General features: G+C 42.5%; 2 protein-coding genes across 4 annotated transcripts in view; both read left to right on the top strand.

The window, feature by feature from the left end:
* Positions 1-384: 384 nt before the first annotated feature.
* LOC308457837 (cathepsin E-like) overlaps positions 385-11,949 on the top strand; it is a 38,589-nt gene continuing 27,024 nt past the window's right edge. For 2 of the 3 annotated variants that reach the window (XR_013977117.1, XR_013977118.1), the window contains exons 1-7: positions 385-580; positions 1,185-1,303; positions 1,785-1,984; positions 4,115-4,237; positions 5,172-5,316; positions 6,019-6,117; positions 6,758-7,535. Coding sequence is in view for 1 of the 3 variants with exons in the window: in XM_080972036.1 (XP_080828162.1) it covers positions 1,187-1,303; positions 1,785-1,984; positions 4,115-4,237; positions 5,172-5,316; positions 6,019-6,117; positions 6,758-6,922 (849 nt within the window). In the remaining 2 variants the exon portion in view is untranslated. Of the gene's footprint in view, positions 581-1,184; positions 1,304-1,784; positions 1,985-4,114; positions 4,238-5,171; positions 5,317-6,018; positions 6,118-6,757; positions 7,767-11,949 lie in introns of those variants that run through there. The other variant, XM_080972036.1, reaches the window with a different exon arrangement.
* RAB3IP (RAB3A interacting protein) overlaps positions 10,123-11,949 on the top strand; it is a 54,304-nt gene continuing 52,477 nt past the window's right edge. The window contains exon 1 of the mRNA XM_080972023.1: positions 10,123-10,237. Coding sequence (XP_080828149.1) covers positions 10,212-10,237 — 26 coding nt within the window. The 5' untranslated portion in view covers positions 10,123-10,211. The remainder of the gene's footprint in view (positions 10,238-11,949) is intronic.

The following is an 11,949-nucleotide window of genomic DNA, read 5'->3' as shown; positions in this document are numbered from 1 at the left end:
ATGTAGGGCATTGATGTAATCCATTTCCGTCTTTTCTACCACTCTGTGAGTTCCTGAGCTTTCACCAATTGTCCACTGTTAATGAAAATTCCGGGTTGAGAGCCTACTCAACAGCCCAGCTCATTGGGGTATAAGTCCCCCGCGGGTCCATGAGGTCAGTAAAAGAAGTAAATTCCAGCCAAGCAATTTGGAGCAATTCAGCAGTCAGTAGACTTACGGTAGATCCTTTATTGTTGCACAACAGGTTCAACAGCAGCGAGTGAACCCAGAGCAGGGGGCAACATTGACTTTCCCACCATATCCTAGAATACACAGCATCATCAATACATCATTGCTACACCACTAACATGTCACAAAAGGGGAGGGTTACACAAGATTAGCACAGACAGATATATCAGGGCAACACCCAAGTATAAGATTAGCATAGGCAAACATATCTTAAGTACCCACCACCCAAAAGTACGATAGAACTTCCTTTGCATGTCTGGAGCCTAAAGCAAGTCTGGTGATGCGATTTGGCTTCCCTTGGAGAACAGTGAGCCCAGCAATTGTCACCTCTGGGAATTTCCTGGGGCAGGAGGTGTGTAAACATGTCTTCTAGCTTGGGGAGGTGGCAGGGGAAAGAGTCCTTTTTCCATGGGCAAAATGGCATTGGAATGGAGGAACTTGGCAAAGGGGTTGATTTTATATGATTCATAAAGCTAGGTATCTTCCCTGAGCTGTCAAGTCAAAAGGATACATTCAGGCATAATATTTGTAACATTTAACAACTTCAAATATATGCCCCCTGCCCCGTAATTTCCATAACACCACACAATGCCAGTAGAAGGAACAGCCAAATTCGCTATCTGAGTGATTTCTTGCAGGCATGGAGGTTCCAATGCATGCAAAGAGCTGCTTCTGTGTTGGCTTCCCCATTTGTTTTAGTCACAATGGAAAGGATGCCTGCCTGCATCTTCCCCACTTATCAGAGTGAAAGCAAAGCCTGCAGGTGTATTCACCTATTGCAACTCAAAGGATGCACGTTTCACATTTCCATGACATAGAAGATCCATACAGAAAATGCAGTGCTTTGCTTTTAGTTACTGCGATGCTTTGCTTTTATTATTTAATCAAAATTAGGCCTAAACTTGGGGGGAAATCATGTTTATTGCTGAGGTTACTAATGGCCTTTATTTTTACAGGCATGCATAAGAGATTTGAGTCATTTATGTCGTACTCCTATGCGCAAGTAGGGGAGCCGTTTTATTTACAATATGGGACTGGGAGTTTGATCGGCGTCACTGCCAAAGACACCGTACAGGTGAGAGAAGCCTTCCAGCGTTCTGTATTTCGTTGGGTTCTTGGCAGTACACGTGAGGGCATGGATAATTTGGGACATGTCTTTTATAATAATTCAGCTGATGTTCAAAATGCATTGTTAAGGAAATCCAGTCCATGTTTTATGTGTTCCAGTTCACCAAAGTCTCTTTGAAGGTAAGGGAACACAAACCACACAACTATCATATAAAGTAACTTTATATGCAGATGATATAGCATTAATACTATCATTCTTTCTCATCTTTGCCGGAACTGGAGAAAGTTACTGGCATATATGGTTCAATATCAGGTTGTGTGATTTTTCCATCAGAAGCAGGGAAACTCTGGCCCAAACTATAGAATTTTGTGACATAAACCAAACCTGAAAAGGTTCAAGAAGGAAATTGCTTTGAACTGAATAACCTGAACTTTAATGTGGTTACATGTTTTTCACATTGTTTCTCTTTGGCAAATCAATGAACCAGTTCAGCAACCTTTCCATTGAGGCTCAAGACTTTGGAGAGTCTGTCTATGAGCCTGACCTGACCTTTACCTTTGCGCACTTCGATGGGGTGCTGGGCTTGGGATATCCATCGTTGTCAGTGCTGCATGGACTTCCAGTATTCGACAATATGCTGAGGCAACAATTGATAGAGGAACCTGTATTTTCCTTCATCTTGAACAGGTCAGTGTTTGAGAGTGAAAAGATAGGATGGCACAAACCAGCCTTTCCACAGAATGGTTTCTGATGAAATATTCACGTTGTTGTTGTTGTTGTTGTTGTTGTTGTTGTTGGCGGCATCCATCTGTCTCGAGAGACAATAGAGTGTGCCTTCTGGGGTAAATCAAACCACTGTGATAGCAACACCGAAGTAACTTCCCTGGGGCATAAGCCTGGGCTTTGTGTATGAGAGTCCTGGGCTGCCTAGACAAGACCACCATCCCTCTGGACTCGCTGATGTGGTCCAAAGGAAAACAGAGCAACACTCTTGGCACCAGCTTGGCTGCAGGAGTTGCCAGAAAGAGGAGCACAAGGTGCCATCCAATCATCTTAGGGACTTCAGATTTGTGGAGGGTTTACTTGGTGCTTCCCCCCCCCAATACATGTTGAGGTATTCTTATTTTGACTCAAGAAAATCACCATTTTATAGTTCAAATTGGGGGAAATAAATACAGTAAATGGACAAAAGTACAAAGATTCACAAAATGTTTAGGGGTATGCGTACCCTTGCATACCCCCAGAAAAAAAAGCTCTGAGTATATATATTTATTTTTGCAGTTATTGTGAGATTTCTGGTATAGTGGTACCTTGGGTTAAGAACTTAATTCATTCTGGGGGTCTGTTGCTGCGCGATTTCTGTTCTCATCCTGAGGTAAAGTTCTTAACCCAAGGTACTATTTCTGGGTGAGCGGAGTCTGTAACCTGAAGCGTCTGTAACCCGAGGTACCACTGTACTACATGTTTTCCACACAATTCATCAGGAGTGGAATCTGATTCACAAATTTTATCTATTTGCTGCATGATTTCAGTGAGCTGAGAAAGGCAGGGACAGCCACAAGTTTTAGGGGGCCCTCAGACAAGATGCCAATTATCCAGTAAGGAGGCCTACTTATAGTATAATCATAATCATCAAAATTGTGAACGTTAATTTATTAATCACCTTCTACACCATCGTCTCAAGTAAATGGAAATTAAAAAAATCCAAAAACAGTTAAAAACACAAAGAACAGCTGATACATTTAAAACAAAACGGAAACAATACAAAATAGACACTCATGACAAAGGTCTATTTATCCAGCTGGGAAAGCCTCTTGGAACAAAAATGTCTCCAATTGTTTCTGGAAAGTGCAGATAGTGGGCACTTATCATATCTCAGCAGGAATGCTATTCTGCAGAACCGGGGAAACCACACTGAAATTCCTGCTGGGAGTTGCTGCAGAGCTGGCTTCTGAGATCTTTGGAACTTGCATGAGAAACTTTCCTGCACACCACAGAAATCTTCTGGATATGTAAGGGATAAGGCTATCCCTCACGTAACCTGGTTCTGTATATGTTAGTACCAAAACCTTGAACCTGGCCTGGTAGCAGATTTCTGTTTCATCTTTTTGTTAGAAAATGAACATATTCATATTTGAGCTTTTAAAGAACTCCAATCAGGGCTGTAATTTCTAATGAGCTTCTATTATTATTATTATTTATTTAACCAATTTATACACCACCCTATACCCGGAGGTCTCAGGGCGGTTCACAAAGAAAACCACAGCATATAAAATCAAACCAAAAACAATAACCCAATTTTTTTTAAAAAAACAACCCCAACAAGCCACATTCTAAAAGGGTGTTGGATGTCAATAAGATCAACCAAAGCCAATCTTTAAAAAAGAAATTATGATATATGAGGCTGCTTGTTGTTTCTGTTGATGTCATTTAACTCCATTTGAGTTGCTTTTCAGATTTGGATTTGATGGTTCTGAGGTATTAAATACTGTTTTTGTATTCTGGCTATTCTCTCGTCATGGTATGAACCATGACTTTCCCCAGAGAATCATGGGAAAGGCAGGTTACCCCTCACAGAGCTACATTTTTAATCACCCTTATCAAACTCCTGTTCCCAGGCTTATTTGAGGAAAGTCATGTGCTTTAAAAATGCTTTGAATGTATGGTATGTTAGCAGCCTAGGACACCTGCAGCTTCTAAGACAAACACAAATATCTGAGAAGGCTGAGCTGGTTTACACCCTCATTCAACTTCATGTCAAACCACAACTGTGTTTATGTTTGCCTATCCAATAATAGTTTTTCTTTTTTCTTTTAGAGGAGGCAACACTGAGAATGGGGGTGAGTTGATATTTGGAGGCATTGACCATTCTCTCTACAAAGGGTCCATTCACTGGGTTCCAGTCACTGAGCAAAAGTATTGGAAAATTCATATGGACAAGTAAGTTTGAAAAATAAATTAAAATTAAATAAATTAAATTAAAATTAAAAATAAATTCCCACTCCTTGGGAGTGGGAATGTAGAAAGGAAAGCATCTCTGAATCAAATAACACAAAAGAGCGAGGTACAGGGGTGGGAGTTGTTGTATTTGGACCAAAGCCCTTGTAGAATGTGATTTATGGAGCAAAAAATGCGCAGACTCTATTCTAAGCAATTCTAAGCAATTGCTTTGGGAGAAAAGCACTTGCTCTCACCTTTCAATGTTTTTAACCAATGAGCCAACTCACAGCTTTGATTGTTGGGTACTATAGAGAAATAGTAGAGTCATGCTTGTTCTAGAGAGGACCCTTAAAACAAACCAGGAAGTTCCTTCTCCAGACAATGGCTGGAGGCAATTCAGCAGGTTAAGCCCTGGCTATTATGGAAAAACAATTATGGCGGAAAGTTCACCTGAGGACATTATGCCTGTCAGGCAAACTTATTACTTGTGTGTGGCTCCTGATTATTTTTGCGAGGGTTTCCTCCACCTCCTTGCAAAACAGCCTGAATACAAATATATTTTATTGCTAATTTTATGCAAATATTGTGCCAGTCTTTGCAGGGTGTGGGGATGACCCAACCCACATGCCATATACCAGGCCCAGAAAATCTCTTCGGAGCTCTCAGGTGATGGTATTTGGAGCCCAGCAAAATCTAGATGCCACAGTTCCCCCAGCACTGTTTTAAGATATTCAAAATTGGAAATAGTTGAATAATATAGAGGCAAATTTTAATATCTTTCAAAAGATAATTTTGCTGAAATGATTTTAAAAGGTTATGTTTTAACTGATTGCTGACCTTTGCTTGCTTTCCTCATCTCTATGCCCCCGCATGCTTGCAACCTGATTCAATCAAGAGTATTCGTGTTTGTTCTTTTCTCCCCATAAAAATACAGCGTGAAAATCCAGGGACAGATAGCGGCATGCAAAGAGGGCTGTGCAGCCATTGTAGACTCGGGTACTTCTCTCATTACTGGCCCACCCTCACAAATAATACGACTGCAACAAAAAATCGGAGCCCACCCAGCGCCGCATGGCGAGGTAAACAGAATGTTTGGGGCAGCAGAGCCCCAAAGAAAATCCAGAGCTGTTGATGTGATGGTGGTTCAGGACATATTGTTTTGAGCTGTGGGGGAAAAAGAATCAAAGGTCAAAATAAGGGGGAAGTTTTGGGCAAGGCTAGAAATATACCGTATTTTTTGCTCTATAAGACTCACTTTTTCCTTCCTAAAAAGTAAGGGGAAATGTGTGTGCGTCTTATGGAGTGAATGCAGGCTGCGCAGCTATCCCAGAAGCTAGAACAGTAAGCGGGATTGCTGCTTTCACTGCACAGCGATCCCTCTTGCTGTTCTGGCTTCTGAGTTTCAGAATATTTTTTTTTTGTTTTCCTCCTCCAAAAACTAGGTGCATCTTGTGGTCTGGTGCGTTTTATAGAGCGAAAAATGCGGTACTTCGCTGAAATTTAAGAGAAATAGGAAGTTACATTTGTCTACTCTCATGTTATGGGCAAAAGCAACAAAGATTCTGGTGGTACCTTGTCTCGTCCACACCTTACATTTAAAGCAGTCTTCTACCACTTTAAGAGTTGCGGCTTCCCCCGAAGAATTCTGAGAACTGTAGTTTGTCAAAGGTCTCCTAGCTGCCAGCTCTCCCAACATACCAACACCAATAGGTCACTTTTGCTGTTTATGTGAATGACAATAAGAACCCCAGTTCAAGTGGAGGAATTCATTTCTGTTACAGTTTATTGTAGACTGCAGAAGACTCTCCAGCCTGCCTCCGATAACCTTTACCATCGGGCAGAGAGAATACACAATAACTTCCAAGCAGTATATAATCAAGGTATGTATCTGAATTCTCACGGTTGCTGTCTTCTGATGCAAGAGGTGTGTTGAGTGTTTGTGGGCTGAGTGTTGATATGGAATGTGGGTTTTTAGCTGATGGGCGTAAGAAGTCTCTCAAGAGCCTCCCTAGCAGCTGGCTTTCAGAGGAGCACTGCCTTTAACAGTGGGTGCCCACTGCCTTCTTGCCACTTTTCCCTGTACAAACATCCCTGTACCCTTAGGCCAAAGGGTGTGGAAAATTGTCAGAGGGAGGGCATGTGTTTTGAAGAGGCCAAAAGGCTCATGAAACGAAAGCATGTCGGTTTTGGTTCAATCCAGGGACGGCATGGCTCATTTCACCAGGTGAAATGGGAAATACCAGCTTTACCCTGCTGCTGTTCCCACCACCACATGTCGTGCTGTATCTGCAGCTGGTGGAGAAGTGGCGCCCCCACCAGCATTGATTTTGGGCAAGATTGCACTGATTTTGGGTGACATCTCGCCCCAAATCACGTGAGATCTGCGCTCTCTGCGTGGGTGGCTTCTGCCGCCCAAGGCAGCAGCCTCACCCTGCCTAATAGCTCTGGTTCAAACAGCTCTGGTTCAAACGCTAGTGGAAAAGCATCACCCAAATAGAAGTGTTTGTTTTTCTGTGACAGCAAACCAGTGGAGGAGAAGCTTTTTGCCTCAGTGGCTTTCAGGCTCTGGATCTCGGCCCCCGCAACAAACCGATGTGGATTCTGGGAGACGTATTTATGTCAGCTTTCTATTGCGTCTTTGATCGTGGGAATAACAGAGTTGGATTTGCACACAAAGCAAAATAGTAATGGGAAATGCTTTGACAGCGGTTTGCATCCCGCCAGTAAACCTGTCCTAGGTGCAATGAGTCCAACTGATTTGGACAAGGAGGGGCGGGGGGAAGAGGCAGTGTTGAAGAAGACTTGAATGTTTTTTGATCAACTTGGAAGTGAACCAGTGTTTTTTTCTGTATGTGGGCATAGGAAAGCAGTCGTAGGTTGCAACCCTGTAGCCACTTACAGTGGTACCTTGGTCCTCAAATGGCTTAGTTGTCAAACAAATCGGCTCCCGAATGCTGAAAACCCAGAAGTGTTCCAGTTTTCGAATGTTTTTCAGAAGCTGAACGTCTGAAGCGGCTTCTGCTTGAGTGCAGGAAGCTCCTGCAGCCAATTGGAAGGCACGCCTTGGTTTTCGAACTGTTTCAGGAGTCAAACGGACTTCCGGAACGGATTAAGTTTGAGACCCAAGGTACCACTGTACTTGCGAATAAACCCCATTAAACTCAGGGCTAAAAATGCATGGAATTGTATTTTAAATCTCTGGACTAGAATTTTTCTCAAGGAGCTGAAGGTGAAGCAGGAGGTGAAGCTGTCTCAGGGATGGTGGACCTCCCAGAGCAGCTCCACTTTTCTAAGAATGGTATGTGCATCATTGTTCTCACCTACTGTGCTCTTCCAATGGCACATTTCTTAGTGGAGGGAATAGGGTACCAGACTAATACGAAAGGGAAGAACCCAAATTATTCATGGCAAACTGGATTTCCCCTTCTTCTGAGCAGTAGTTATGGAAAGAGGAGTCTTGGCTTCTCAGAGTTTGTGTTGCGTTATAGGTAGGCAGTGATAATAATAAAAAATTCCTTTGACTGTGCAAGCCTATGCATGGTTTACTCAGAAGTAAGGATGGAAGGATCTGTCTTTTTCAGTTCTCCCAGTTTCTCAGTTTCCAACCTTAAATTAAGTTCTTCCCATTTCTACGGCAATTTGTGAATCTTTTCTAGAAAATCCTCCTGAAAATCCATCCGCATTTTTAGTGCATGCATATTTTTGTATGTTCTAACTAATGTACACATTTTTGCAAGCTTTCCCCCTAAATTTAGGTGTTTTCATATGTTATTGTCACTATCGTATCCACACTTTTCCATAACACGTTCATTTTTGTGTAAACTTTATTTGGTTGGAGAACTGCACCACAAAGTTTGGCCGAGTCTGATTTTTGTTGAACATCTGTGTTTTGGTTCTCGTATTGCTTTGGCAAGTGCAAATTTAATAGATAAGGCTTTAAATGTGTACTGAATCAAAGTTCTCCTCCATCCCTACTCAGAAGTCAACAAATTCCAGTAGGGCTTATTGCCGTGTAAGTGTGCATGGTCCAATGAATGGGATTTACAGGTTAAACTTATGCAGAGCTGCACTATAATTCTGGAATTTGTCACTTGCACAGTGGAAAGGAGAGAACTCCGGGCAATTTGGTTTTTAAATCTCAACTACAGATGCTGAAATCGCTTAAAGCAATTTAAACTTTACTTCTGGCAACTGTGTCAACATGTCACATTTTAGATCCTGCTTTGGCCATCTCTCCTACACAAAAATATTTTACAAAGGCTGAATACTAATCAAATGGTGTTTAAACAGATACTTTAAAAGGCTGCATTTTTCACTAATGCCCACAGGGCTAGATTTGTTAAATCTGGTTTTAGAATCAGATGTATGGATGAATTAAAGTTGATCAAGAAAATGCCCTTTGGGGTTGTCCTGTTTTCACTTTATTTGACCATTTTGTTTTCATTTGCAAATGACTTCACTCTGTTTGTGTCCTCTTGCGGATTTATGCTGTGGGAAAAGGGAATGGAGGACATTAACTCTGTCATACAAAGAAATGTCTCTATTGTTGTGAGGCAGAAAAGGGAGAAAATCCAAATGTAATGGAGTTGAAATCTCCAAAGTGTTTCCTGCCGACTTTGATTTACACCTCTTCCTTTCATTGCATTCTCCTAATTTGACTGGAGATATTTGGTGGAGACAAACAGCATATTTAAATTTGAAGGAATCCTGTTATTACAAACAGGACAGTTCTTACTTCAGCCAGAAGGATAACCACCCTAAATGTAGCTTCACGGATCTTGTGAGAACTCCTCTTTTAGTTGATATTCCCGTGCGCAGATTCAAACATCATTGTTTCATCTGCCCCACTATCCCCACATACCGTTTGCATTCAGATACAGATGCAGGTGGCGCTGTGGTCTAAACCACTGAGCCTCTTGGGCTTGCCGATCGGAAGGTCGGTGGTTCAAATCCCCGTGATGAGGTGAGCTTCCATTGCTCTATCCCAGCTCCTGCCAACCTAGCAGTTCGAAAGCACGCCAGTGGAAGTAGATAAATAGGTACCGCTGCAGCGGCAAGGTAGATGGTGTTTCCGTGCGCTCTGGTTTCCATCACAGTGTCCTGTTGCTCCAGAAGTGGTTTAGTCATGCTAGCCACATGACCTGGAAAGCTAGCTGTGGACAAACGCCGGCTCCCTCGGCCTGAAAACGAGATGAGCGTCACAACCCCATAGTCGCTTTTGACTGGACTTAACCGTCCAGAAGTCTTTTACCTTTACTTATCTTACAGACAGTGGGAGAAGGAGAAAGGAGATTTTAATGGCCCAACTCTCTTTGGGACTGTCTCTTCCACCTCTGTGCCTCCCTGCAGCTTTTTCTCCTGTCTCTGACTGCCCAGCCTCTTCCTCTTCTCCCTGCCTCATGAATGGCACAGAACCCCACAAATCACCAGTCCTTTCTCCTGGATCATCTTCCTGCCCCCTGCCTCCTTTGCCCACACTTTGGACTCTCTAACCTGTTCATGACACCAGGCCTTTCCCAATGTTTCATTCCTGTCAGTTTGTTAATTTGTACCCTGTTGGTTTATCATCTACACTGGTTATTTTCACTTCAGTTTTATTGTTTATTGTTTATTTTAAAAAACCATTATTTCACCCACTCTTGGCACTCAGCCCCTGGAATAGTCACTACAAGGGGATGCAGCCATTGGGCTGGATTCTGCCTTGGGTATCAAAATGTCTTCTCTGGTACCAGTGCAGATAAAGGCTGCTGAACGGCACCCACCATTGTGAGGTCTTGCTGAGGTCACGATGATGCTTCCACAGCTACTGCCATTGGCTGTGGACTGCCTGTGATGTCACAAAAGCAATAATGCTGCTGGGTGGATATAAAGGAGGTCCATCCCCTTCTTCCTACCAGAACGCAGTTGGCAACTGCTGTGATGTTCAACCTTCAGGTGGTCCACATGGCAGACGGAAGGAGGTAATCGCCCAGCCATGGGATGCTGTGGAGCAGCAAGAAGGCAAGTTCATATGCTGAGTGGAATTGAGACTTGAAGGGACTTGATTTCCATGGTTGGTTTCAATAATAATAATAATAATAATAATAATAATAATAATAATAATTCTTATACTCCATCCATCTGACTGGGTTGCCCCAGCCACTCTGGGCAACTTCCAACAAAAATACAGAGGGAAAGAAAGAGGGGGGGGGGAAAGAAACCTCAGACTTTAAAAGCTTCCCTGTGTCTCTCAACGGCACCAGCCATATTAAGAGTGTTCAGGCTGTTGAGGGGGAAATTAGACTTCTGCTTCAAACAGTGAGACAGGGGAGGAGGGCATCAAAATGGGGGAGGAGGGAAGGACACCTGGGGGGCATAAGAGGAGAAGGACAATAGTTGTGACACTATTTGTCAAGCCCTAATTTCTCTGACTGTGTGCCTGAAAAGTCGCTTTATGCACATGCACAGAGAGAGAGTGTGGAAGTGGCCACAGCGGCCATATTCACTTCATACATACAGTTCCCTGTCATGAGGGATTTTATCGATAACCCATTCTGGGGAATGTAGCTATCTGAGGGGAATACGGAGAGTCTCCTAGCAACAGAGCACCCATAACAAACTACAGCTCCCAGAATTCTTTGTGGAAAGCATTTAAAGTGGTATCAGAGGGCTTTAAACATATAAAGTGAATGTGGTCTAGAACTGGTGTACATCCTGAGGAGAATGCCGCTTACCTGTTTTCCACAGCCACTGCAGCTAGAGCTGGGAAAAAGAGATAAGGGGAATGCTGACTGCTTTGCTATCCACGTGAAGTGCGGGTGGTCAAGCTACACCGCAAAGCTTAGGCTTAGATTATGATGGAGCAGCTGCTGTTTCTGCCGTTCTTCACACTGTGGACCACCAGCATGGAGCTCTCAGGCCACTGGTGATCCATGAGCCAATTTGGGAACCTCTTGATATATGCAACTGTGTTGACAGGCAACTTTCTCTATTTGCTCCAAAGTAAGATCATGTAACTCTCGTAGTGCTAATCATTAGGACTATTTTTGGCTCCTAAATTTTCTTTTAAAAAAATAATTCTTATTTGATTTTACAAGTATAGAACTATAACAATACAAATTACATATCCATATTTAGAGATATTTCCCAAATCTCTAGACTTCCCACCTTCCCGTCCATGGGTCCTATTGTCCACCTTCTCAACTGCATATTATTTCATAGTCCACATTTTATATCTCTCCATATCAACCTTAGTATTTGCTACATACAAGTGTTATTACAATCCTGCTAATGTTTTCATCTGCTTACAGTGGTCTCCTAGATCATTTCCCCCCATTCTTTTGGTTTTCTTGGTTCCTGAGCTTTCCAGTCAATTGGCTCCTAAATTTTCTATAATTGTTGAGCTAGCTATTAAAAATCTGAGTACAATTTTACTAACAACAAGAAAGAAAAGTTTTGAAAGGTGTTAGTTATTAAAAGGACAATTCAAGAGAAACGAAGCCATTGTAATGATATCCCACTTCAAGCAAATAACACTCATAATCTTTGCACAAGCGTATGCTGTTTTTCGAAGCTTCCTGTGTGTGTTTTTTCGAACCGGTTTTCTTTTCCGTTGAAGATGGCCGCTGAAATAGTTGTGTGGCACTTTCTAATTGAAAACATCACCAGAAATGCCACACTAATTAAGAAGGCCTGATAGAAACTGATGATCCAACGCTGGTGTCAGAACTGTG

The sequence above is a fragment of the Podarcis pityusensis genome, assembly GCF_964106645.2.
Source record: "Podarcis pityusensis genome assembly, chromosome: 10".
Lineage (NCBI taxonomy): Eukaryota > Metazoa > Chordata > Lepidosauria > Squamata > Lacertidae > Podarcis > Podarcis pityusensis.
The sequence above is the reverse complement of the archived record's forward strand: the minus strand, read 5'-3'. Positions and strand labels throughout refer to the sequence as shown.